At 42.8% G+C, this 26,767-nt stretch overlaps 1 protein-coding gene across 1 annotated transcript in view; it reads left to right on the top strand.

The window, feature by feature from the left end:
• NPTN (neuroplastin) overlaps positions 1 to 26,767 on the top strand; it is a 63,145-nt gene that overhangs the window by 20,292 nt on the left and 16,086 nt on the right. Inside the window, exons 2-4 of the mRNA XM_004476600.5 lie at positions 11,220 to 11,567; positions 16,363 to 16,534; positions 19,512 to 19,606. Coding sequence (XP_004476657.1) covers positions 11,220 to 11,567; positions 16,363 to 16,534; positions 19,512 to 19,606 — 615 coding nt within the window. The remainder of the gene's footprint in view (positions 1 to 11,219; positions 11,568 to 16,362; positions 16,535 to 19,511; positions 19,607 to 26,767) is intronic.

Here is a 26,767-nt window from a genome sequence, read left to right as displayed (position 1 = left end):
ATTGCAGAGTGCAGGGTGGTAGTTGGTTTTGCCTTGGCCTTTAAACTGAAATTCCATCATTTTTCTTTTTGAAAGTGAAAAAAATTTGTTTGTTATCAGTGTGAGCTTAGCTTTTGCTCAGTAAAAAGTATTTCCAAAGATAATCTTTGGAACAAATAGGTGGTGCTTTTCCGAGAGGTTAAGGATTCTTAGTGAACGCTAATGGCAATTATGCACTCAACTCAGGTGAAATCTGCTGTTCCTCTGGAAGCTTCTGGTGTAAGTCGTGTGAGTTGTCATCATGAGAAGACACTACCTTTTCTAAAATCTTCTAAAGCAGAATAATAACGATTTACCTGACATTATTTAAAGTGCCCAGGTATAGGAAGGAAATTAATTCCTAATTTGGTGTATTTTATTCTAGTAAAAGTACATTGCATTCAGTGATGAATCATTTGGAAAGAAGCACAATTATGTAGAAAATTCCATTCTCAGTCCCTTTGTTATCTTCCCTGAGTGATCTCCTCTCTTCCCATGGCTTTAACTTCCACTTGACCTAATGATTCCCAAGTGCATATTTCTTGCCCCCTTTTTACTCCTTAATACCAGATGCCTATTTTTAACTACCTAGTGGACAGCCAATTCTGTATGTACCTCCAAGCCAACTCTCAGACTGTCTTCCCTTCCATTTACAGTGTCACTTTCCACTCACATGGCCAACAAGTTTACTTGATTCTAACATCATTTCTAATATCCATACCCTTTTCACCAGTCTCACAACTATTCTGATTAGTTCAGATTCTCATTTTTTTTCACTTGGATTACTGAAGGAGTTCATAAGTGGTCTTTCTGATTTCTTTCCTTCCTTCTGATGCATCCTTTGTACATCTGCCAGTCAGATCAGTCACACCCCTTGTTCATCAGAAAGATGAACAAAGATAAACTGCTTAGTTTAGAATGCATGCTCTTTGTAACCTACAGAATATAACCTACAGAACGACAGGATAGACACTGTCATTTTTTTCTGAGTAGCATGAGCACTTAGATGCTTGGCATATAATAACACTCCAAAATTGTTGAATTTTTCCAACTTTATCTCTACTCATTCCTGCTACTTCCACACTGTGTCCATACTGTTTCCTCTTGCCTAGGATGAGACCACCTGACAAGGTTGACTCATATCTCTTGCATAAGCTTTCTAGATATATCTCAGCCCCCTCTCCTAACAACATTAATTATTCCTCATACATGTCCCCATTGGCATGTATGAATGAATTTGTTATAGAAGTGGCCGTTATAATTACATTTTGATTATTAGTCTGTCCCTTGTCTTGCAAGGTTGCCATCTTTTTAGGAATAGAGATGATCTTGTCTCTGTGCACGGTTGTTCGTGAATAGGCCCTCAAGAAAAGGTAAATTGAATTGAAGGTATGGTCTCTATTTATAGATTGGTAAGCTGAACACATAACTGTTGGAAGACATATAGCAAGTGACAGGTTTTTTTAGCAATCATTTTTGTCAGATTGCCTCTTTTGGTCTTCCGTCATAGAAACCACCCACAGGCTCTGTGGTTTCAGAAAACCATGTGTCTCCTATGCCCTTATTTTCCTTCTATTTGAACAAAATGAAATTTTAAAGTTTTAGAGAATCTCTTTAAGACAGTTGCCGTCAAAGTGTGTTCCATGGACTAACATCACCTAAGAACTTGTTAGAAATGCAAATTCTCAGGCCCCAACCAGAAACCGAGGATGGCCTAGCAGTCTGTTTTAATAATCCCTCTAGGTGATTCTAATGCCTGGAAGTTGGAGAATTGCTGCTCTAGGAGTTTGGTATCTAAGAAAAGTTTTGCCTTTGATTTATAACAAAGTTCCCAGCATACAGTTTTTACTGTAAGCTGTTTATGCTTTGAAAATAGCATCAGCTTGGAAGCTGTGACTGTATTACCTAACATCCCAGGATGTGATTCAAAGAATGAATTTCCCTATGTTCCAAGCAGTATTTGATTCTCTGATTTCTGGGGATGGTGGTTAAAAGGTGGAGTGGGGGAAGTGGTCTTGGCCCAGTGGTTAGGGCGTCCGTCTACCCCATGGGAGGTCCACGGTTCAAACCCCGGGCCTCCTTGACCCGTGTGGAGCTGGCCCATGCGCAGTGCTGATGCGCGCAAGGAGTGCCGTGCCACGCAGGGGTGCCCCCCCCCGTGTAGGGGAGCCCCACGTGCAAGGAGTGCGCCCCGTAAGGAGAGCCGCCCAGCGTGAAAAGAAAATGCAGCCTGCCCAGGAATGGCGCCATACACACGGAGAGCTGACGCAGCAAGATGACGCAACAAAAAGAAACACACATTACTGTGCTGCCGACAACAACAGAAGCAGACAAAGAAGAACACGCAGCAAAAAGACAGAGAACGGACAACTGGGGAGGGGGGTTGAAGGGGAGAGAAATTTAAAAAAATTTTAAAAAAAAAGCTAACCTCCCCTAATTTCTTTTTTTTCTGAAATGTGCCAGTCTATAACACAGAATAACTTCTGATAACAAACTTACTGTCTCAGACAACATGGCACCAATCAGGAATTAAATGTTAAAGTCAATATAAGTCACCTCATTCTTCCAAAGGATAATGATTCATCTCCTTCTTCTATTATCATATACCTCCTGAGTATAACAATATAGACAAGTAGTCCAAGCTGATAGTCTAGATATAATCTAAAGATCCTTTAACTAAAGGAAGTAAAAAGTCCTCCTCAATCTCCCACTCCACCAGCTGCACACTGGTCAAGGAGGCCTGGGGTTTGAACCGTGGACCTCCCATGTGGTAGACGGACACCCTAACCACTGGGCCAAGTCCGCTTCCCGGGGAGATTAGCTTTTGATACACTAATTACCTCAGGCTTTTGAGAATGGAATATTCAAATTTTCCAGCATATTTTTAAATTTTGCCTTTAACAAATCCTAACTGGAGGGCCAGTGGAGGCACAATCTTAAAAGTGCTACATAACTTAAAAAAAAAAAAAGTTTCCAGCTTTAAATCATTGGGATAAGAGTGCTATTATGAGCATTTGCTTAAATATGTAAGGGTTTTGCTGTTTGAACCAAATCTTTCATTAATAACTCTATTCGATACGGCTGGTTTGTGGCTATTTGTTTCCTTTGATTTATCCTTGGACTATAATGGCTAGCAAAACTGGCTTTTTTTCCTTTATTGTACCAGCAGTTTGAGTAATGGTTGTGGAGTTAAGAAATGAGAGTTTTAGAAAAAGACTAGCTTGACAGCAGTTTATAACTGCTAAATTTTTCCCCCTAGGACATAGCCTTAGTTTTTAAAAGGTCATGGTCATTTTGATATCAAAATCAAAATGGGACTTGGTCTATTATTGTAATTAGCCTCACTTTCTTGAATCTTACTGTATTTGCTCAAGATAAAATTAAATGCCACTTTCCTCCCAGGGGCCTGGAAAAAAATATTAGTCTCAAGGAGTGTCTTTGACAATGAAGCTGAGGACTGTAAAAGCCTAGACTCAGTGGCTACGATTTTCTGGTGAATAACATATAAGCAGAGTTTTCAATCTGTAGAGCCCACATGAGGCTATTAAGGATCATAGGCAAGTTTTAGTGAGTCCCTGGGACTTGTTAGACATGCAGGAAGAAATGAGAAAGGGGGTCAATTCTGAACTGAATCTTCTCTTTGCTATTAAAACTTTCTAATCCCTTCTGTTTCTTAGACCTGGTGTTAAAGTTCTATTTTTATAGGCCATTTGTTTTAAAACCAGAATTCTAAATCATTTTTATTAATTGCTAGCAGTCTTACCTTATTTAATATCACTTTCTATTTGAAACATATTTTTTGGGGGGAGGTCAGTGGTTTTCAACTTTTTCTTTTTATTGAAAAATTCAGAAAAAAATCGCACAGAGGAGTGGGTATAGCGCCTGTTTCCCATGTACGCAGTCCTGGGTTCACTCCTGGTACCTCCTTAAAAAAAACAAGTAGCACAGCAGACTCCCTTTTCCCTCTTCCGATGGGTGAGTCTCAGAGCCCTGCCCCCCACATTCTCCCTTACTGCTTTTGAGATAACAGAACACCCAGGGCTGACTTAGATCCTGATTTAGAGAATGCTTGCATAAAACTGCCAACCTGTTGGCTCTATGGTTTACAAAGTAGTTTTATATACATTGTTCATGTGAACTTTGCCATGACCTTATGAAGAAGGTAGGAATTTTTGTCCCCATTTTTCAGATAAGGAGACTGAGGATGATGAAGTGTTTGAAGACTCCCACACAGATGTTCTAAACCTTGGCAAATTTCCCTATAAGGAGAACTCTTGACATAACAGGGAGACCCCTATCTTTCTCTTGCACATCCAACAGTACAGTCTAGACTTGGATATAGAACACCCCTGAAGTTATATGCAATAGTGTGGTGATACATGGGAAAAAGATAATGTAATTTATAGACTATAGTTAACAGCAACATTTAATATAATTGTAGCAAAAGCAAAGTTGGTACTACAGTAATGCTAAAGGTAAAAAAATATATATATGTGGTTTGGTTTTGTGACATGAATATGATTAAGCATTTTTTTCCCTCTTCATTTTTTTCATTAATAAGGAGATCTTGATTATGTCAGTTAACTAATCTGTGTTCATCTGTGTATCTTTCTGAATACCAGAACAACAGTTGAGTTAGTAGTTGGAATTAGATAAGAGTACCTGGACAGAACTTTTTGGGAGTAATAGTTCCATAACTTGTTGAGCTACCTCTTTCTGTTATTTTTTTAAGTAAAATTATTAAAGAATATATTAGTCATGTCAGATTCTGATCCCTTTTCTGTCCTAATTTAACATTTGCATGGAGTTTTACTGTTTACAGAACCACATATGTTACATGATTTTCACAACTATCCTACAAAAGTAGATGTCTTTATTTCCATTTTGTATTTGAAGAAACTGTTCAAACTCTCAAAAGCGTTTAAGTAATGGAGATATCAACTCAAAAGCTGACACTATTTCTTAGACTGGTAAACTAAGATGACATCATATAACTATCCAAAATCATGTAACTGTCACCTTACCTTACATTTGTAGATTCACGGGTTGGCCTACCCAACAGATAATCCAGCATCTTTCAATGTGTCATCCTTAAGCTGCCTGATTTTTAATTTGTTGGTTTATTCTTTCCTTTGTTTTGTTGTTTTTAAGGAAAATCTTATATTGCCTCCTTTTCATTATTCTTGGGCTTTCTACATTGCTCATAAAACTCAGATTTAATAACTGATGCTGATGACTATAATAACAATTGCTAAATCATTGTCTACATACCTATATATGCTATTATTACTCACTATTCTAGTTTGCTGTAAGGCTAGGAAGGAATGAAGAATTCCCTTCTTTTTTATTGCCTTCTCTAGTTGACATTTTAGTTGTTATTCATTTTATTTGAAAGGTTAAGGCAATTTTTAAAATTGTTTCTTGAAAAAAGTTCCAATTTTGAACTCATTTTGTATGTAAAGTTTCTGTTTCCAGCCTGTTATGGTACAGTGCTGAGGTCTTCTGCCTGTGGCTTGCTTAGCATAATAGTTAACATTATTGAATGCTTACTATGTGCCAGCTATTGTGGGTTTTTGTTTTGTTTTTTTGTTTTTTAGAAGGTACTGGGGATTAAACCCGGGACCTCACACATGGGAAGCAGGCACTCAACCACTGATCTACAGCTGCTCCCCAATGAGAGCTGGCTTTTTTGTTTGTGTGTGTGTTTTTAGGAGACTGAAATGGGACCTTGTACATGTGAAGCAGGCACTCAACCATTGAGCTACAGCTGCTCCCCCAGCTACTGTGTTAAGAGCCTTCTTCTCTCTTGTAATCCTCACATTAGCTCAATGAGGTAGCTACAATTATTTGCCCTGTTTCACAGATCAGGGAGATGAACTCAGAGGGGCTAGGTCACTTTCCTAAAGGTGACAGAGCTTAGTGCCAGAGCCTATATATGAATTCAGGCAGTTTGATTTTAGAATTTGCTTTTAATCATTAAACTATATAGTCTCCCTTGACACAAATGAGATTTCCCTAGTTCTCCAAAGCTGAAGGCCAGTTAAAATAGGCCAAGCAGCCTCCTTTAGCCATTTGGATGGTTTAATTTCAGAATTAAAGAGTGGGCCATGACTTAGAAGCTAGTGATAGAGTTGTTCTTAATTTCTAAGCCATTGTCATTTCTGTCATTTCTGTAGCAGAGAAAGGAATGAATTTCAATGTGGAAAATACTTTGTAATTGCTGCCCCCTTCTACCTAGAGATCAGACTAATCCATGAGGTCAGACCCATATACCTTCTTCTTGCCGCAGAGAATGAGGTTACCCCATTTTCATCAACTTCCAGGACCTCTAACTTCTCTTATCCTCGGTCAGAACACATGGAATGCGTGCACACAGGCTTATGATCTGCTGCCTCCGGTGTTAGGGAATAGTGACAAATGAGCTGTTTCCTAAATTAACAGGATTGGCAGCCTGTGCAGTATCCTGTGTGTTCAAGTCTTACTCCAGTTAAAAGTCACTTACACGGAATTAAAATACTCATAGTCTCTGTAACCACAAGTTAGATGTTGGTGGGTCTTGCTCAATCTTTCTTCTTTTTGAGGTAGAATTTGTGTGTGTAAGAGAGAGATGCTCTTTTGTCCTTGGCTGTCATTTCTTCTTTATTGTGAGGCCTGAAGGAAAGAACAGTGTGAGCCACTCACAGGGAATAGTGGTAAAAGGGGGCTTGAAGGGAACAGCGTTTAAAAAAACAAAAAAGATAAAAGCAGGCTAGGCAGTAGTCAGGTGAGGGAGAAGAGAGAGTTTTATTAATTGTTCAATGATTGCCCTGGAGGTAAAAGAGAACTTCAGCTCTTAAGAATTCCTGATGGTCCTTCCTGTATGGTACTAGGCTAAGCTTATTTTTTTTACTGTTAAGGCATATGTAAAAGCAGTAAAAGGGATTTGAGCTCAACTTGCTCTTCTGTGTTGCCATTTCCTTCTCACCCTCTGCTGCATATCTACACATCCCGTCTTTCCTGCCAGAGGAGCTCCTCAGCTCCTCTTCTTCTCCGGCTGCTAGCCCCAGCTGTCATCTTTGCTTCCCATCCCCCACCCGGAGTTATGCAATTTTACATTACTCTTTTCCCAGTTTTGCTCCCTCTGTATTTTGTGCTCTGCCTGCCACCCCCCTCACCCTCAGTTCTTCGCCTAGCCTCCCCCAAACCCAGTAACCATGTTCAGCTCATTGCTGAGCCGAACGCACTGATGTTAATGCTTTCTCCAAACTCTTTGCGGTCTAAGCAGTCAGTGATGACAGTAGGTGGAGATTATGGTGGGGTGGAGGGAGGGAGGGAGGTTGCTTTTCTGAAATACAGGCTTTTTCCAAAATATTGGATGAGACTTGACCTAGAGATCAAACAGATTCCTCTGCTGGCCTCCGAGCCACAGGCCGTTGCGTGTCCTCACCTTGAGGGCGCACATTTGTTTGGAAGCCCTGGGTTAGGATAGGCCGGGCAGTGCGTCAGCCTGGGAGCTGCCTGCCTGCTGCTGGGGCTGAGAGCTGCTGCGTCTCTTCTCCTGAATTGGAGCTAATTTTGGATGGATAATGAGGTAGATGGTTGCTAATAACTTTCCTGTGCTGACTGTGATTTCAGTGGTACTGTGTAGAGTGCCCCCCCCTTTCCCCACTGCTAGGAGGGGAAGTCGATCTGTTGTCATGGTTTTTGATGAGCGTTCAGCCGTCAAGGAATCTCTTAAGTGGTTTGCTTAGAGACGGTGTAGCTTAATGGAAAGAGCCCTAGACTAAGTAAGAGTGGGGATACTTGGTTTCTAGTCCCACCTCCACTAAGAATTAGCCATGTGAGTGATCCTGAGCAAGGCATGAACTTGTTTCTGCATCTGCCCTATGAACCGTGTGAAATTATGTGAATGAAATGATATATCCGTATGGAAGCACTTTGTAAACTGTGAAGTTTTTTATGAAAGTATAAGGTGCTACCCCTTATTAATTTGGCATTTGACCAGAACTCCAGAGAAATGCATCTAATGCATTTAAACTCTTTCCTCCTATGAAGCCAGCCTTCTCCAGAGCACAGCATTTGAATCATCAGAAGCACCAGAATTCCTTCCTTACCGGCTCACTGGCTTCCCCCTCCCCTCCCAAGTCTTTCTGTGAACTCTTTGATCCTTTGTTCCTCTGTCTGTTTTTTAATGAGATTTTAACCTTAAGGAGTTAGTGATCATAGTGTGCTGAACATACCAATGAAGGGTTTCTGGCTTTTTGTACCCAGGAATTATTAATTCATTAAGGGGTGACAAATCATAATTTTAACTTTAAATAGCGCCAAAAACTTTCTGGCCCATTGTCTGAAGTCGTGAAAAGTTTCAAGAGACCATACTTTGGCTTTCTGCACTGCTGGATTCCAGGCCAGACTATTCTACTTGATAGTTTGTGACTGTGGGCAAAGTACTTAAAATTAACTTTATGGGCCTTTGTTTTTGCATCTTTAAAAGAGTTGTGAGGATTAAGTGAGATAATGAATATAAAATGCTCAGCACATTGCCTAACACATAATGCATACTTAGAAAATGTTACCTGTTGTTATACATATCTAATAATAATAATGGCATTAGGAGAGAGGACAGAAAGATGTCCATTGTCAGTGTTCTGAGGGACTTTTATCTGTTTTAAATTTAAATAAGCTTGTTTAAATACACATTATTTAATTTACTAATTCAAAGAACTTTTTTTGACTTAGTCTCATTCTCTGCACAGGTAGAAAATTAAACCAAATTAGATCAATATTCTTTCCTTCATCTTTAGAAGTAACTCGGTCTTGCCCAGGGGTGACAGTGTCAGGGTGAGTGACTTACTCGCTTCTGCACAATGGGAGTTGTGTTTCGGTTGTTTCCACCTTGAAACTGTGTGGTGTTGGAATTTGGGAGTGGATGGGCTCTTGGTGGCTCTGAACATACTTGCTGGTATCCCGTTTATGTTAGTGTGGTCAACAGATTGATAAATAGGCTTACATCTAAGCAATTCACAAAGCAGAAAATACAAAACAAATCCACTTACCGATTTCTAGGGCATAATCAAGTGCATAGTTACAGCATTTGAGAGGACATAAATTCCCTGAGTTCACAGAGGATGTGGTACTGAGACAAACATTTGTGATTTCCACTTACTGGTCAAGAAGATGTTTTAAACAGTAATACTCTACTTCTCTCCAGGGATTTGCTGACTTCCAGTTTTTCTCTGGTGATTGAACCAGTAGGAAAATGAACGAAACCAGCTTCCTTTACCTCTCCTTTTGTTTTAGTTGGCATTGACTTTGTCAGGTGGGAAGATGGCAGTTTGTAAGACTAACCGAGACATGGCTCCTTGGATACCACTTTATCTGGAAGTGAGCACCGCTCTTCATGCAGGGGCTTGGTGTTTTCATTCCTGTAATTCTAAAACCTCCCCTGTATCTGAGAATGACATTTTTTTTGGCTTCCTGGGGCCTCTGGTAGATAGTTCCTTACAAGGAACTGACCCTGGATCTGAAGAGGTAGCTTAGAATGACAATTTCAAGGCAGAACATTTAGTCTAAAGCTTGTTAATTTCTGTATCCCTGCCCTCCCCAGATTCTGAGTGTTTCTTGAAATGAAAGACTAGTATGAATTTGGAGGTCTTGACCTCTGTCTGAGTAAGTATAGTTATCTCTCTTACTATTTTTAGATCCATGGGGTGGATCCAAAGGCAAATACTGCCTTGGATGTAGGCAGTTCTCCATTTAACAGGCTCAATTTTAGCCAGCCCCTTTCTATTCCTTGACTTTTGGACTATTGGAAACAGTTTACTTTATACCTCTCCTCTGGAATGTTCTCAGTTTGATGTTGGCAGTTCCTGACCCTACTCTGCTTGCTGCAGAGAGTTTGACCTAGCTAATGGAGGCAAGCCTCTAAGGGGAAGTTGCCTGACTACTCAGAGTATCCTTTCTTAGCTTCTTGTCTTCTACCTTAAGACATTGCCTGAGTTGGTAGAAATGCTGAATGGGTGCTAGGTAGAGTGAATGGGTGAGAAAGAAAGTATGCTTGCACTGGGATTTAGTTTTTTATGGACCCAACTCAAGGTTTTTCAAAGAAGCCTGAATTTTTCTTACTCTTTCTGCTATTGCCACTTTTCCTTACAAAAGGGTAACCTCAAGCAAATTATGGGCAAGTGGAAGTAGGCATCAACTTCAATTCTGGCCAGTGCCTGGCCATGTTGGTTGAGGCCTAGCCTTCACCATAGTTTAATTCATCATTATACATTTATCATTCCTTCCGAGCTGGCTTCTAGGGGCCAGGTAATTTAAACTACATCGTAGAGAGAGCCTATCAAATACTATGGTTGTTTCTAAGACTGGCTTTTCAGGAGGTTTCTAGTCACATGGATTTGGGGGGTTATGGAGAGCATAATCCCTACATTACTGGCAGTGAGTTGGGTTGCTCTTACTGTGGTTGCACTCCTGAGCTGGCCTGCGAAATAATTCTGACTCTGGTTTGAAGCACAGACAGTCCTGTCCTCCTGTGCCTGAGGGTCTGCATTTAGGTAAAGAAGTTGCCTAATAACAAACAACTAGGTTGTTTGCCATAGGCCCAGGGAAAATAGGAAGCAGGAAAAATCTAATCTGAACTCAGGACAGAATCCTGCCTGAGAGAAAAGTTTGCCTCCCTTTCAGTTGGAATTTGGACTCTCGACTCCCAAAAGGTGCCCGCAGGGTCGATTACCATTCACTTTTGAGGCTCACAGAAGACAGTGCATCTCTAACCAAGTGTTCACCCATCCTAAGGAGAGGCATATTAATTTACTGCCGCTTCCAGTTATCTTTCATCACTTGCCTGAGTTTGAAAAGATAAAGGTTTGTGTGCTAAGGAAAGAGATTTTCCCGAGACTTGAGGCTTTCTCATTCCTACCAGCTGGGCCCATTGCTAAAATGCTTTCCAGTGGGCTTGCTTCTGCCTGGCCAGCACCTGGGCTGCCCCAGCTTGTAATTAGCCTGCCTTTGCTTCATAAGCTTCCTGGGGTGGTTCTTTCTCTAAAAGCGTGTATGAATTGCTATTACTGTCTCTTTATAGTTTAAAAATAAATCCTTTTTTGTTCTTTGCAACTCATTTGCTTTTTTCTTTCTTTTCTTTAAATTACTATTAACACCTGTTGATTCTTTTTTTTTTTCTGATTGGCCTGTCACTGCATTCCTGCTCCCCCTCCCTCTAGCTGGGTTTGTCAAGTCGCCCATGTCAGAAACTAAGCTCACTGGGGACGCCTTTGAGCTGTACTGTGACGTGGTCGGGAGCCCCACGCCAGAGATCCAGTGGTGGTACGCGGAAGTCAACCGGGCAGAGTCTTTCAGACAGCTGTGGGACGGTGCTCGGAAGCGCCGTGTCACCGTAAACACCGCCTACGGGTCAAACGGCGTGAGTGTGCTGAGAATAACCCGGCTCACCTTGGAGGACTCTGGGACTTACGAGTGCAGGGCCAGCAACGACCCCAAGAGGAATGACTTGAGGCAAAACCCCTCCATAACATGGATTCGAGCCCAGGCCACCATAAGCGTCCTTCAGAGTGAGTCCAGCACCCTACAGTAGTAGTACTGTAGTCGTAGAGGTGGCCCGATGACCCTCCCTCCTGCTTCCTCTCCCCTTTCCCCAGTATGACCACGCACCTCCCCCTCCCCCCTTGTCTTTGTTCTTTCAAACCCGCGACCCTTCTGGTTGTAGTTTCTGAACACATCTGTGGCAACTTTCTGTTTTTTTTCTTCTTTGCCGTCCTCTCTATACCTCGCTTATCCCCCAGCCTTCTCTGTGTCTTTCTCCTCAGGAACAAAGAACTTGGGGAAATCTGTGACTGTCCAAAATCATCTGCATTGGGAAGCGTTGGGAGGGGGAACTGGGAGTTTAAAAAAAAATGGAAAACTCACCAAACCACACAGTCAAACCAGGGTAGTGTGATTATTTCTTTCCTTCCCCTTTAGTTTTATAGTAGGTTTCCTGCTCTCCTTTCGCTGATTTCTTCTCTGGTGCCTTTCTATTTTTGTTTTTCTCCCCAATCTAACAATTTTTTTTTCTTCTGTTCATCTGTTTGAAGCTCTCTGAGCAGCTGCCTTCACTTCTCTGGTTTTAAGTTTGTGTCTGCCCAGCCTCTTCCCTCACCGTGACTTGGTGTCATCTTGTTCTGTGGTGGGAATGTTGCCATGGGTGAAGTGTGGTGGTATGTTTTGGTTGTTGGGTGGCATGCAAGCTTGGATATTCCCAGAGTTGTAGCTCTTTTTCTTTTCTAAAAAGTGGCATGTGCTTCTGAAAACAGCCCTCCACTGCAGCAGTACACTCCTCACTGGTCTCGTGTTCTAGTAAAAGCAGCAGTCTGAGATTTCCTCTGCTCACCTTGCTATGAGGAGCCAGGCAACACCAAGCTGCAAAGTATTAAAACCCCACCACACTGTCTTGAAGTCAGATTTGCCTCTGATTGCTGTTCACAGACCCTTTGATTCTGGTGACTGACCATTGGCACAGTGCTCCTCAAGCAAGAGGCTGGCAACCCCAGAAGTTATTTGGAAGCCATTCACACTTTTGTCTTTTGTGTGTGATTTGAACAAAGAGGAAACTAAATTCCAACCCTGTTCCTCTGCGTGAGGGAAGTGAGCTGAACAGCTGGCTCCAAATCCTTCCCTTCATCTATTGTAGCAGGTACAAATGCACATCTGACATAGTGGCTTTTGTTGTCACTGTGCTTTCTCAAAAGTGACTTGTTACTTGTATAGTGGAAACGTGGGGGAGGGAGAAGTCACTCCAGAGCCAGTGCTTTTGGCCAGGAAATGTTCTAGCTTCACATCAGACCTGGTTATTCTTGAAGGGGAAGTTACCTATTTAATGGAAAGATCCTCTGGGTTTTCCCTCTTCCTACTCAAGGATTTAGTGAGAGAGCTATAAATAGTTTAGCTTGAAGAACTGATTGATTTAGATGAGTAAGTAAAAATAGTACAGTACATTTATGAGGAATTTGGTAATAACACAGGAGGTAGTATGACTTTGACCCTGAATATATACATATATACTGATAAGGAATGTAGGAAATTACTCTTCTTTGTAGCATATCAAAAGACCCCTATGGGGGGAAAAAATGCTTGGGAGGAGCAAGAGGAGAGGCTGCTGTAGGTGATACTGTTGAATCAGAGAACCTGCTTCTGGAAAAGGGAAAAGAAAATCTTGTCTTTGTGAAAACAGGGAACGTTAACCCAGCGATTTTTCTTTCTTCTCTTTTTCTTTTTTTTAACAATTATTTTCCCTTGCACGCCTCCTTCTCCTGCCCCCTTGCTCCTTTCCTAATAAATGCAGAATTATTCAAATGGCCACAAAGATAAGAAGGTTATAGGCCTGGACTGGGCTGGACATTTGGTTCTTGTACTTCCAGGAGCCTGGCTCAAGTAGATTCACACCTAGAAAGGCCATGCCTTGAGGGCTAGAAAAAGATGAAGCTTTGAGACACGCACCTGTCAATCCAGAGAGTACAGAGCATTCCCCCATGTTCCTGGAAACAAGCTTTCCTAACTTAGGAGTGTCTACATGTGGTTGAACCAAACCATAGGCTAGATCAATTTCTCCCCAGACTTCTCTATCAGTCTGTCAGACACTAATTAACTGTTTTGGAGAGCCAGACTACTACTTCTTATTTTTTTTAATTCCCTGAATTCACCTGTAATTGGATTGTTTTGTGATTTCGGCATCCCCAAAGACATTTGCCTCCCCGGGGGGAGGTTGGAGTCTCCCATTTAAGAATAAGCACCTGGCAGTACTTTCCCCAAAGCTTCTTGAGTAATGTAAGGTAGGAATAGAAATGCACCCAGTTTTTCAGGTCTCCCTCTGGCCATAACATGTTCTACCACATGATAGCTGGGGCGAGGATCTCCTACCTGCTGCTTCTAAATAGGAATCCGTGGCACATTCAGTTTTGACGTTCTCCTCAATGTTCATCACTCTTGGACTTCCACTGGGATATGGCTAGCCACGAAAATAAAAGCCCCACCTTCCTCCTGGTGTGGAATGCAGATGTGCCACCCTGGCCAAGGAGCTTGGTCCAGGATTGGTTTCCACATACAGCTGTCACAGGAGGCAGCACTGCTGCTACCCACAACCCTCCTATGGTGCAGAATATTTACACCTATTTAAATTATCCTACTTGCTCCCAGCTGACTTGCTCCTGGATCTTTAACACTTAAGAGGAAAAGTGTTTCCTTTCCCTTCCAAGAATTCTTGGCAGAAAGTCTACCAGGTTGCTCTCATCAGCTTCTTAATCTCCCTAAGCTGCAGTAGTTGTTTGCATCGCCACAGGTAAGAGTAACATTTACTTTAGCCTCTTTATATTTTAATATCTGGAAGTTCTTGACCTCTTGCTCAGAGTCAGTGCACCTTTCTCAGGGCAGTGTCAGAGGAAGACACAGAAGGAGAGTCCCAACATGGGGCAGGAAATGAAATTGGAAATATAGTAAAAATCTAAAAGTGTGTTTGGGTTTTAATGTTGCCATTATATATTTTAATTTCTCTTTCGTGGAGTACTGGTTTTATCTTTCTCTCTTGTTTGTGCTTGGTTTTGATTTCACTTGGACTTGTGATGCTTTCTGCTGACGGTGTGTGTGCACCTACCATCGCAGGGTTTGCAGCCGTTCTGCTTGACTTTCTTACGGCCCAGGGACTTGGCTTCTGGCCAGTGTGTTTTGGAAGCCAGAGGCCACCACTGTGCTAATGTGTTGACATGCATCTGCTTCTGTCTTAGTGGCTGCTATGCCTCCATTATCTGTATATAGAGACCCTGTTCGATGTTACCGATAAGGACCATTGCTGAGTAGAAGATAACTGCTCTCCTCTGCCAGGGATGAAAAATAGTTAATTGAGTGAACTGGAGGATTTGCTTTAGTTTTCACATGTTTCTTTGAAGATATCGGCTGTGCAGTCAGCAATGTTACATTGATTAGGAGGTCCTTGGGCATTACGTTTTTCAAGTATCCCATGACTTCCCCATCGTCTCCTCCTTCCTATACAAAGAATGAAACTTAGTTCTAGTGGAGGTAGAGAGTTCTGTCTCATGAGTAGGAGCCAGCAAGCCAGCACTCTACTGCACAAAGTGGTCAGTCAAGGATTTCTGAGAAAGAATTGGAAAAACAGAAAAAGAGCAAATAACCTCCAACTGTGGGTGGAAAAAGATGGTTAGATTAGCCTTCACCTGAAAATGTTTGACCAAATGTAGGAAAAGATTAAAGACAAACAAATATCTTGACTTTAATATTAGTGACAGTTTTCAAAGTGCTCTAAAGCTGAATTCCAGGAATGATATAGTGTGACTTAAAACATTTCTGCTCAATGTGTTAAAATAGTTAACTCAAATAGGTTTCTTTGTAGGTACTGAACTAGTGATCCCAGGTTATCTAGCCCAGGAGAGAACAAGGAGGCAAAGTATATACACTTTGCCCCAGGGTGGAAGGTCGGGGTGTTTTTTGGGGAGATGGGCTGGGTGGTGGGGCTAGAAAAGTAAATCAGAAGTGTTTTTTAGGCCCAGCTTTATCACTAATAATTGGTAATCATGCCGATGTCAAGTCATTTCACCTTTCTAGCTCTAAAGACCTTTCAGCTCTAAAATTCTAGGAGCCCATAATACCAACACATATTGCACTCTGATTACGATTATATTATGTCAGAATGGAATGTGTTTTAAAGTGCAATTCTGAAAAATTTTTTGGTAATATGGGCTGGGGAGAAGAATTGATAGTTCCTTAGGAGTTTTGCCTTGGTAAAATTTAGGAAAAGCAGTGTATTTCCAAAAAGAAATTTGCTTTTGGAAACTTTTTCTGCGTAAATAATGGCCATGGCTGGTTTGCCATAGAAGGTTTATCAGATTTCAATATGGGAAAAGCCATACATGTGTTATCTAATTATACTTAAGTACGGTTGCAAGGCCTAGTTACTCCTTAGGGAGTTGATTACTTACATAAACGACACTGCTTCTGTCTTCGGAGCTGCAAGGTGGAGCCTGTTTTTTCTAAACTGAAGCCGAATCGGTTGGTGGTTCTTGTGTCATAAAAAGGTGGTGTTCAAGAGCCTACGTGAGCTGTTGCCAGCACCTGTGACACTCCCATTCTTTCACGTCTAGGCCAGCTGGTCTTCAGGCTGTTGTCTGCGCTAGTGGTCATTTGCTTTTAATCATTGTTTTTCCTTTCTTGACTTCCTCCAAAGTGGTAAAGTGAAATTCCTCATGTGGTTCTGTCTGCCTCCCCTCTCTAGTCTCTCCCCTCCTACCCCATCCAGTTCTCAGGCCAGGGCTGCAGCGGATGCAAAGTTATGCCCAGTGTCACTGTGCACTCTAATTACAGAGCCAAGGATTGTCACCAGCGAAGAGATCATTATTCGTGAGAACCCTGTCCTCCCCATCACCCTGCAGTGTAACCTCACCTCCAGCTCTCACACCCTTTCATACAGCTACTGGACAAGGAACGGGGCAGAACTCTCTGCCACTCGGAAGAATGCCAGCAACATGGAATACAGGTGAGAGGGACTAGCAGCTCCTGCGAAGATGGGAGCGTGGCTGAGCTCCCTGGGTATTGATAATCCATAAGCATTCTGTGTGCGAGGGACGTGAGATATATCTGGTCCTCCCTGGGAGACTCTAATCCACTGTAGCTGGGGTGAGGCTCAGGGAGTTATAAAAACTTTCCCATCGAGTCTTCATGAGCAGCCACGTTTGGGAGCTACTTATAGAAGATAAATTGAGGGCAGGAGGAGGTGCTTTGCTCAGGATCAGCAGGAGAGTCACAGTTAAAATGCAGGCTTCTTGACCCAGTCCACTGGTTTGAGGGATCAGATTGACCTCTCTCTAAGTGATCTTTTCCCTGGGTCAATTTCCCTAGTGACATTCACCTTTTAGGGGTGTTTAATCTCACCATCACCTCAAGACCAATGGCTACAGGGCTCTTTCGTGTTCTGGAGTGGGGATGGTGCCCTGGAAATACCTTCTGAAGAAAGGTGGATATTTGCTGGCTGGAGTTACCTGGCACCCAAAAGATTGGGTGCCTTTTGGAAGATCTAGAACACATGGCACTTCACCTTCAGACTAGTTTGTTCCTGAGAGGATCAGCTAATCCTGCTCAGAAGGACGATGCAGTGCTGAGAAAGAGTGCACTGGAGTGAGACCCAGAAGAGCTGTGTACCTAGGAGCAGCCGCAAGGACAGTCTGCAGTATTTTGCAGTGATGAAATCTTTTCATGTCCCTTTTTAATTTGATCCACATGAATTTGTGAGAGGGAGCCATTCCCATTTTTCAGGTAAGGAAACTAAGACTCAAAGAGCAACTCTCAGATGCTTTCAAGGTTAAATTACTATATCCAAACATTAGAACTAAGGCTAGAATCCAGATTTTCTGACTTTCTAGAATCTAGGTCATTTATTTTACTGCTGTACCATAGCATTTATGGGCATGTTAGGTAACCTATCTGCGCTGTAGTTTCTTCTGATATAAAATTGTTTATCAAGGTAAAGGTGCTGGGTGAAGTGAAAGGCATTTATTCTTGGTCGGCTCACAATTTTACAAGTTTGTTTTTTATAATACCTCTTTCAGGGTAGCAGGCATCCAATCATGTTTTTCTTAGTCTTGTACTATATTGCCCATGCAGCTTTGCGCTGTGAAACACATGCCTGACTTTATGAAATCCCTCTTCCCCTCTTTTTTTCTCAGCCTATTTGAAGCTCTCCAAGGGTGTTCTGCATGACTAGAGTTTTTTAGGAAATCTGTAGTCTCCTGAATTTTGTGGAATAGTGACTGGGTCCCTTTAGCCACCTAATAAGTCAGCCGTGGAGCCAGTCTCAGAAATGTGCTTCTGCTTATCCCATAGAAGACAGTTTCCATTTTGCTTTAATTGCTTCCTAATAGCTAGTTCCAGGGAATGGCAGTGGGAGATTTTGAGCCCATAGGTTTGGCCTCAAGCTTGGGAGTCATCTTCCCAATTCTTTCTCAAGGAACTTAGAGCCATTTTATGCTCTAAAGATATAGCTGCTGCTTCCTTCAAACTCTGGAACTCCTGGAGGTGAAGAGCAGCTATGTCTGTTTTCCTATTGGGAGCATATTGATTTTAAGAAGAGGCTGCTTGTGTCCAACTAAGAAGACATCATTGCTGCTTCTCTTAGTGTATTGTGCTGCCGTGGATATGCTGAGCAGTCCTGGGGATAAGTGATGTTGTAACTTTCTCTCAGACACTAATTAGTCCAGTGGCAATTTGAACATTACAAGTATGTTTTTGAACCACTGAGCCAAATTGCTCCTCTGATCTGGAGGCTGCTGTTTCTCTGCTTTCTTTAATTGCCATCAACCTTTCTGCCCATGTCTGATATGTCTGATGTGTGTGTGGGGGGGTCAGAGTGCACTGAGCCCGTGTGAACCCAGTCCTCAGGGGCAAGAAAGGCTGTTTGGCATCACCCTGTGGGATTCGGAGGAAGTCCTGTCTGGCCACGCACAGTTCTTACAGTCCTCTCTGTCATTCTGGCTGAACTCGGTCTGGATCTGCCCATCGCTGTTCACTCTGAGTTCTTTTATTTCCCTGCTGTGTGCCAGGTACCTTGCTAGGTGCTGGGTATAGAATTGTATACCAGATAAACAGCCTGCTCACAGCGAACTTGATCTCTTGGGGAGAGGGACATTAAGCAAACACATCGGTATAAAGTTGCATGTTGTGATAAGTGCTGCAAAATTACGGGTAGTTATGAGAGAATGTCAGGGAGGGGCATCTAGTTTAGACTGGATGTGCAAGGAAGTGACGTGTAAGCCAAGACCTGATGGAAAAGGAGCTAGCAGACTAACAGCCATGTGAAGAGTGCTCTGTGTGCAGGCTTTGAGGCAGGAACAGACTGGCATGTTGAAAACCTGAAAAGGGACAGGCATGGGATGAAGCTAGGGAGGTGGGCAGGGGCTGGGCCAGGCCAGGCAGCGGCCAGGGCAAGCAGGGCTCTGGAGTTCTGGTGAGGTTTAGTTTAGCCGGCATCTCTGGCTGATGCTCTGATGGCAGATCTTTGTTGCCTTTAGTAAGTAGAAGTACTGATGGACGTGCTGCAAAAACAGGGTAGGAACAATAGGATTCTCATAACAAGGTCTTTAAGGAAGCCCAGGAGGAAGTTTGCTTTTTTCCTGCTCTTGTTTATTTGAGTTGAACAAGGAGTTTTTAGTGATGACTCCATCCTCTCTGAGTATGGCGTTTATAGTACTTTAGACAGCCCATTATTTGGATTACTTGCTTTCACATACTTGTTTCTCCCCTAGACCAGAGCACCTTGAGGTTTAGGACCATGTGCCGTCCCATCTTTGTGTTCTTGGCACTTAGGAAGGAATAAGATGTGCTCAGTTAGGTGGAAGTAAGCTGCATTAAGGCGCAGGATTTGGAGAGCAGGATCCCAGGTTGCCTTTTTGATGCTCCTTTTGTTGTATATTTTGACTGCTTCCAGACTCCTCACTTGGTTTTTCTTCTCATTTCTACAGGATCAGTAAGCCGAGAGCTGAGGATTCAGGCGAATACCACTGTGTGTATCACTTTGTCAGTGCTCCTAAAGCTAACGCCACCATTGAAGTGAAAGGTACAGCCCAGCAGAGCCTGTGGTTTGAGCATCTCCCTCTCCTTCTGCAGCACCACCTTGCATTGGACTCCCAGTCTTCAAGCTCTTCTTGTTTCTATGGAGAGGCAGTATGACATACGGCTAGACCACAGACTCAAGAGCCTGCGTCCCTGGGTTTAAATCCTAGCTGTATCATTTATTACGTGTGTGACCTTGGGCAAGTTATTAACATCCCTCTGTGCTTCAGTTCCCTCATTTGTAAAATGAGGATATCAACAGTATCTAACTCACTGTTGCTAGAATTACATAAATTAGTATAGTTGGTAGAACTGTATAAAATTGCTTGAGTTTTTGAGTAAAAGTGTTTGTGTTTTGTCAGTTTCATACAGTTCAACCTTACGTAAAGCTGTTAGCACAGTGCCTTTGCATAGGGTTTTCCAGTGGGCTAGCGGGGTTTGGGAAAGTGCGGTGTGCAGGGTGAGCATAAGCTGCGTGTAGTTCATTAGAGTTTTAGTAGAAATGCTGGGGTTCCCTGGCACCTTACGCACGAGGCTATAGCTGGGAGTCCCAAGCAGGGCAAGCAGAACGAGCAAAGCCGCTTTCCTTTACCCAAGCTTTCCCATGTCTTTCCAGAGCAGCAGCTGAGACCCAGCAAAGCAAAACCACCAGCTCTGTGTTACACAGTGGGGCGTGGCTGAGTTAGCGTAGGACCAGGTCTGCCTGCCGATCCACTGTTTGTTCTTCTAACCATCATAAAATGATGTGGGATGACTGTTTGAGGTCAAACCAGAGATGAGGGTCTTCCCCCCAGTCTCTGAGTGTGACTGTCTTGGACAGATATATTGTGGGGCAGTCCCTCAAGAAAATGCATAAGAAGTTCCAGTCTTTCTCCTTCCTTCCCTTCCTTCACATCTGGTTAGAGGATGGCTGAATGCTTAATGTCTTTTAGGTTATGGATCGTTGAGTCTGGTAAAAATCACAAACATTCCTGTGAAAATGTTTGTGAAGAACTTAGTCCACATATGCCGTGGGCCCAGGGCTCATGTTCTAAGCCAGTTCCTGATTGTGGTTGGATTAGAGAAACTGCCTTGGCATTTAGAGTGGGGGGAGTAGGGAGGGGAGAGGGAGAGAGATTGAGAAATTGGGGAGTGGGGGAGTGTTAATTTCCAGATAATTTTCTTATGAACTCTCAATTTATTCCATCAATGCCTCCAGGGTAGAGGGCAAGAGGTACTTATCCTCTTTTTATACAGACAGTGATTTAAAAAGTCTGCTGAGTAAAGAAAGGTGAAAATTGGTTGTACATCAAAACGGAGAAGTTCAGGTAAATCAGGGCACACCAGTGACTTCTTTGCTGAAAGGAGTCTGGGCCAGTCTTCCTCATTTGGGTTTTCACTGAATTAGCATTCCAGGGCAATGTAATCCAGACCATATATACAGATTTCTTCAGCACCGTTTATATACTCGGCCCTTTTCTTTTCCATGTGGCTTGTCCTGCAGTTCAGAACCTGAGGGTGTTTGGCCTCAAATATGAGGGGATAAAGGACTTAGATGTACCAGGGACTGGCCGTTTTCTGTCAGAGAACCAAATCTTGAAGTCTGAAGGAATCGAGGGAATGACATGAGTCTGCGAATAGACATGAGGTGACCATGCTTTTTCAGTCTCGTCTGTGGATCCCTGGCAAAAAAGGAACTTTGAGGATGGCATTATCTCAGGTAGCAGGGAAGGACTGCATCTCTTGTAGTATTTCTCTCTCTTTGTTTATTTAGAGGATAAGAATGAGGCACAGTGTGAACAAGAAGAGACTCTTGTCTTCAGGATTACACTTCTTAGGTATTTGACAGGTGACCTGAGCGTGTGCTGCAGGTGGAGAGGGAGCAGGTGGCCAGGAGGGAGGAAACAGCAATGACTAGGCCTTGTGGAGACCTCTGCCTCGTAGGCTGGCCTTCCTTTCCCCAACTTTTTGACTCTTTGGAGATTGTCTTCCAGAGACACCACTGTTGTCATAGAGAATTCATGAAGAAGTAGGTACTGAGATTTTATATTCCCCAAATTCTTAAACCCTTCTTCCTTTTCTAAATTAAAAAATGTGCTCACAAAATTTTTTTTCTATGTAATTTACAAAGTAAAAGGAGAAAATCTCTTTCATGACTCCCAAACTCTGTCTTCATCCCTCAACCATTTAAATTAATCCAAAAAACAAGGGGTTTGAGATATGTTGCTGTTTTTAGAAAGGATTTTGGTTGTCATCAAATTTTCTGCAGTGAACAGGCCACTGCCCCCTGTGAAAGGCACATTCCCAGCTCCAGAAAGGTTTGGCTCTGGGGTCCTAGTAGACCCACCATTATTTCTCCCTGTTCCTAGGGTATCTAAATGAGTTTCAGTCTTTTGGTGGTTACTAGAGCCAAGATTGATCTTGTTTTTCTCTTTCCGAATTTGTTTGCTGTCTACTTGGACACTGTGACCAAATGTTAGGATTTCTGTAAGTGATCTTGTCCTGCTTCTCCGTTTGCTACTCTGTAGTAAGGCCTTCCAAGTGATGTGATTTCAAAAAGTTCAAAAAATCTGAGGTGGACTTTATACTGCTGCTGCTGCATGTTGTTATTTGCATGGCACTTTCAGCATACAGAGCATTTTCATGGTCATCTCTTCATTTGGTTGGCGGGAAAGGCAGCTAGTGTGGCAGGTGAGGACGCTTATAGGTTTTGGCATCCTTTAGGTCAGAGCTGATGGCAAAGCTGGTTCTGACTCAGAACTGCTACTACTTAAGAGGTCTTTGAAAGCGTAATTATACCTTGAAGCTTCTAGGACATTCTGAATATCAACTTTAGCCCAAATAGCTATACCTCCTCTGTTTTCCTCTTTTAGGGTGCTGCCCTGACCTTCCTGAATAAGAACATTATTGTACACTATATGTTCAGGTACAGAGCGAAAGACAAGTTCTTTTCCTCTCCTTTAGACTACACAACTCAATAAGGTAGATGCTCTTATCATCTCCATTTCATAGGAGGAGAAAATCAAGGCTCAAGGGGAATTAAATGACCTGCTCACGGTGACAGAGTTAACTGGCAGAGTCAGGGTTTTCACCGTGGCATTGCAGCACCAGAGCTGTGCTCCTACCTACTGAGCCACACTGCTCTGTTGAGCATGCAGTAAATCACAGGCCTTGGGTGGAGACTTAGAAGAAATGGGCTCTAATCCTGCTTTTACCATTCAACTCACCATGACTCTGACCAGTCACTTTCCTTCCCTGAGCCTCAGCTTCTCTAAGTGTATGATGAAAAAGCAGGATGAGGTAGGTGATCTTGAAGGTTCCTTTGACATGTATGGCTCTGGCATTCTATGCTTCTCTGAAAAGTACTAGGAACACTTGTTGGAATGCTGAGGGAAATGATTCCCAAGCTTATTTTCCTAGTGGTGGTGATAGGCAGCTTCTCAACTTGGAGAATGTCTTCTCAGTACTCCCGGCTCCTCTACCCAGTCAACTCCCTGTCTTATGGGGACACTCCCTCCTTGTAGTCCCTTGACCTCAAACATGTGGCAGGAAGGTGTTAGAACAGAGCCATGGTTCTCAATCTAGATTTAATTTGTATGAAATATGGCTGGAGCACCAGGCTTCTTAAAAGGCACTCCAGGTGATTATCGTATATAGCCTCAGAGAAATGTCAGTGCCTTCTGCTTAGCAGTTTCAACTGCAGAAAAAAGAAAACCTTCATCTAGAGAAAGGAAACATAAGTCCTGGACTGCTCTCGTTTTCACAGTCAGTGGTGAATTTATTGTGTGGAGAAGCCTTGTTGAGCCCAAAGCCAACCTCCTCATTTCCATCCTGGCCAGTCTCATATTCTTTCTTGGGCTTAGCCCTTGTCTAGATGTAAATCTTGATTCTCCCTCTGCCTTCAGCAAAACCTTTATTTTGACTACAGCAGAGATGAGATGTCTCTGGGATTTACTAGTTGCACAACAGAAGCAAAGAGATGGTGTGTACAGAATCAGTGTATTACTTGGAAAGGGCCTACTCATGGACAGCACCTTTGAGGATGGAATTTATTTGAAAATGAGTCCCTAGGTTATGAATTTGCTTTCAAAAATGAATACCAAATAAGCAGTATGCAGAAGAGGCCCTAAACCTTGACCCCTTACTCAGATCTCTTCTGCTTAACTTTACTTGACATCAGCTTCAGCTAAACATGCTTTGCTTGCCTGAGGTGGCCCTTTCTGCCACCACCAGCCTGGCAGAGAAGCTAGATGTGTCACTGAGTACAGGCAGGGAGCACAGCAGAGGGCACTGAGGAGCAGCATTCGCTCTCAGCCGAAGGCCCAGCCTACCTAGATAATGAAATTAGGTCAGGTGCCATCGGGTGGCTAGGACTCCTTAGGAACCCCTGCGTTGGCATTTATTAGGCTACTGGGAGGATATTCACTAACAAATGTGATTAGAATCTGCAGCTAACAAGGACAGAGACTTTATTCCCATGTGGGTCAGTGATCTCTCTTCTAAGTGTCTCTTTGTTACTTTGATACTTCTATCCCTTACTCTTGCTGGTCTGTGCCCCTCAAGAGGGTAAAAAGGAAAGTAAGGAGTATTTATGTCTCCTTCACATAATGAAGATTTGGTGCTCTTCAGACCTGCTTTCCCACCAACAGGACCTGGTTAAGCAGTCACTTATTAAATGGAAGCCCATATGGGGTGAGGCATTAAAGAGGCCATTAATCAGTATAATTTGTTGATATCTGACCAGATTAACCCTACTAGAGTCACGAACAACTCTTGCTTATATCAGCAACATGAGAAGGGCACATAATCATCATCATCTCTTCAATGTCTTACAACTGCCTAAGTTCTAATAATGCCTGAGTATAAGCCTTAGCCTTTGCATTCCCTGAATATGGCTCACTTAAAATGTTGTTGACCCTGAGCACAATCATGTGCTAGATTGGTATAGAGAGGCCATTTAATCCTCACGGCACCTCTGTGAACTATGTGGATATTGTTCCCATTTTACAAAAGTGAAAACTGAGACTTAAAAAGGCTTTAAAATGGCCTACCTTAGGTTACTCAGTTGGTGAGTGAGAGAGACTTGATAGACCCACAGTTTATCTGACTTCAAGTGCAAAGCTATTTTCTTTATCTTATGTTATTTGGAATAAATTTTGACAAGAAAATCAATCCTGGTACATACACAAGCGAAGATGACATTCGGGCAGTTTGCTCTGTAGTTTCCAGGAACACATGTTGAATATATTTTTGTGATCCTGTTTTTTATTTTTTATTTTTAAATTTTAATTTAATTCTTTTAGGAGGTACAGGGATTGGACCCAGGACCTCGTTTTTGGGAGGGAGGCACTCAATCATTGAACTACATTTGCTCCCCCTGTGGTCCTGTTTTAATTTGATTTCTTTATCCCAGTTTGGTGAAGTGAAAGAAGCACAGTCTCTGAGTCAGACTGTCCTGAATTTGGATTCCAGCTTTTCCATTTACTAGCAGTGTAATTTTAGATGTTAAACAACTTTTCCAAAGAGGGGTTTTTCCATCTGTAAAAATGGGGTAATGTCTAGCTCATTGGATAGTATATTTTTTAAAAAATTTATTGCTGTATAATAAACTACTCCAAACTTGGTGGCTTTAAACAACAAACTCTTTTTTCCTCATGGTTTCTGTGGGTCAGTAATTATGGGGAAGCTTATTTTTGCGGGATGTTCTGGCACTGGGGCTCTTGGGATTTCAGTCAAGCTCTTGGCTGGGGCCGCAGTCCTCGAAGGCTTCCCTGGGGCTGGAGAACCCTTCAAGATGGTGAACTCACACGGACACTGGCAGCAGGCCTCAGTTCCTTGCTACGTGGGCCTCTCCGCGGGTTGTTTGTCTGTCCTCCCAGCATGGCAGCTGACCTCTTCCAGAGTGATTGATCCAAGAGAGAGAGAGCAGGGAGAAAGCCATAGTGCTTTTTGTGAACTAATCTCCAAAGTTGGACATTTTTACTTCGGCTTTATTTTCTTCACTAGAAAGGAATCTAAGTCCAGCCCACACTCAGGGGCAGGCCTCCTAGGTCCAGCCTCTTGAAGGGAGGGAGGAGTATCAAAGGATTTGTGTACAGTTTAGAGACCACTGCACGTGGATGCCAAGCCCTCGGGCCTCGCCTCTGTCTACTGCTGCCATGTGCTGAGTGAGCAAGGAAGGTTACCTTCCTTGCTGTGGGTCTTCTGCCCTGACCAGCAGTTGGGGGGCAGGAATAGGCTTTCTGTTTGAGCAGCCACTATAAAGGATAGAAGAAAGTGAGAAAACCCAAAGGTTAAAGTGGTGGCTGTTATCATCACTACCTGTGCGGGTAGAGTGATCTACCTCGCCCACCTGCCAAAGTGAAATAATCAGGGCATTAATCTTTTAGTACATCACGTAGAGGGCATATTCCTCAGCTTCATTTGGTATTCTTCGCTAAGATGAGGAGAAAGCACAACTGAAGACGTTTGCCTCTAGGCTCATAGCATGTAAGCATGGCCAACAAAATGCCAAAGTGGATGATGTCAGGGGGATGTGGCATGCTACTCCTCAGTGGCAAGGTGGGAGTGAAGACCAGCCCTGCCTCTCCCAGGGTCTGGCTTCTAAGTCTGGGTCCATTCAGAGTAGTGATGTTTTAGAAACTGCGGTGCTCTATCCTAACTCAATGTTTAGCCTTTTAGGTGGTCCTAGCAGGTAGTCTTGAGGATAAGTCCCCAAAACAAAAGCTGCCTTCACAATATGGTTGGAATTGGTCAAATAACTGGGCCCTAGTGGATGTTCTCTTTGGGGCAAAGAAGAATGAAAACAGAAAAATATACCACATGTATGCTGAAGACTCTGAAATTTCTGTCTCCACCCTACATGGCTCCTCTGAACTCCAGACTTGATATTCAACTAGTTGTTTGATACCTTCACTTGATTCTTAAATATGTACCTCAAACTTCCATGTCCTGAACCTGAATTCCTAGTTTTTACCACTCCTCTGCTTCAACCACAAATAAAATAGATCTTTTGTATCTTAGTAACTTGCAACTCCATTCATGGAGTTACTTAGGCTAAAAACCCTGGAGTCTTCCTTGACTGCTTTTTCTCCTACATCCCATATCTAGTCCATCAGCAATGTATTAAGTCAACCTTTGGAATCACAGCCGTTTCCACTGTGCCCCCCCTGGTTCAGACCCCCGT

This window comes from Dasypus novemcinctus, chromosome 3 (assembly GCF_030445035.2).
Source record: "Dasypus novemcinctus isolate mDasNov1 chromosome 3, mDasNov1.1.hap2, whole genome shotgun sequence".
Classification (NCBI taxonomy): domain Eukaryota; kingdom Metazoa; phylum Chordata; class Mammalia; order Cingulata; family Dasypodidae; genus Dasypus; species Dasypus novemcinctus.
Note: the sequence above shows the minus strand (reverse complement) of the source record. Positions and strands in the feature narration are given on the sequence as shown.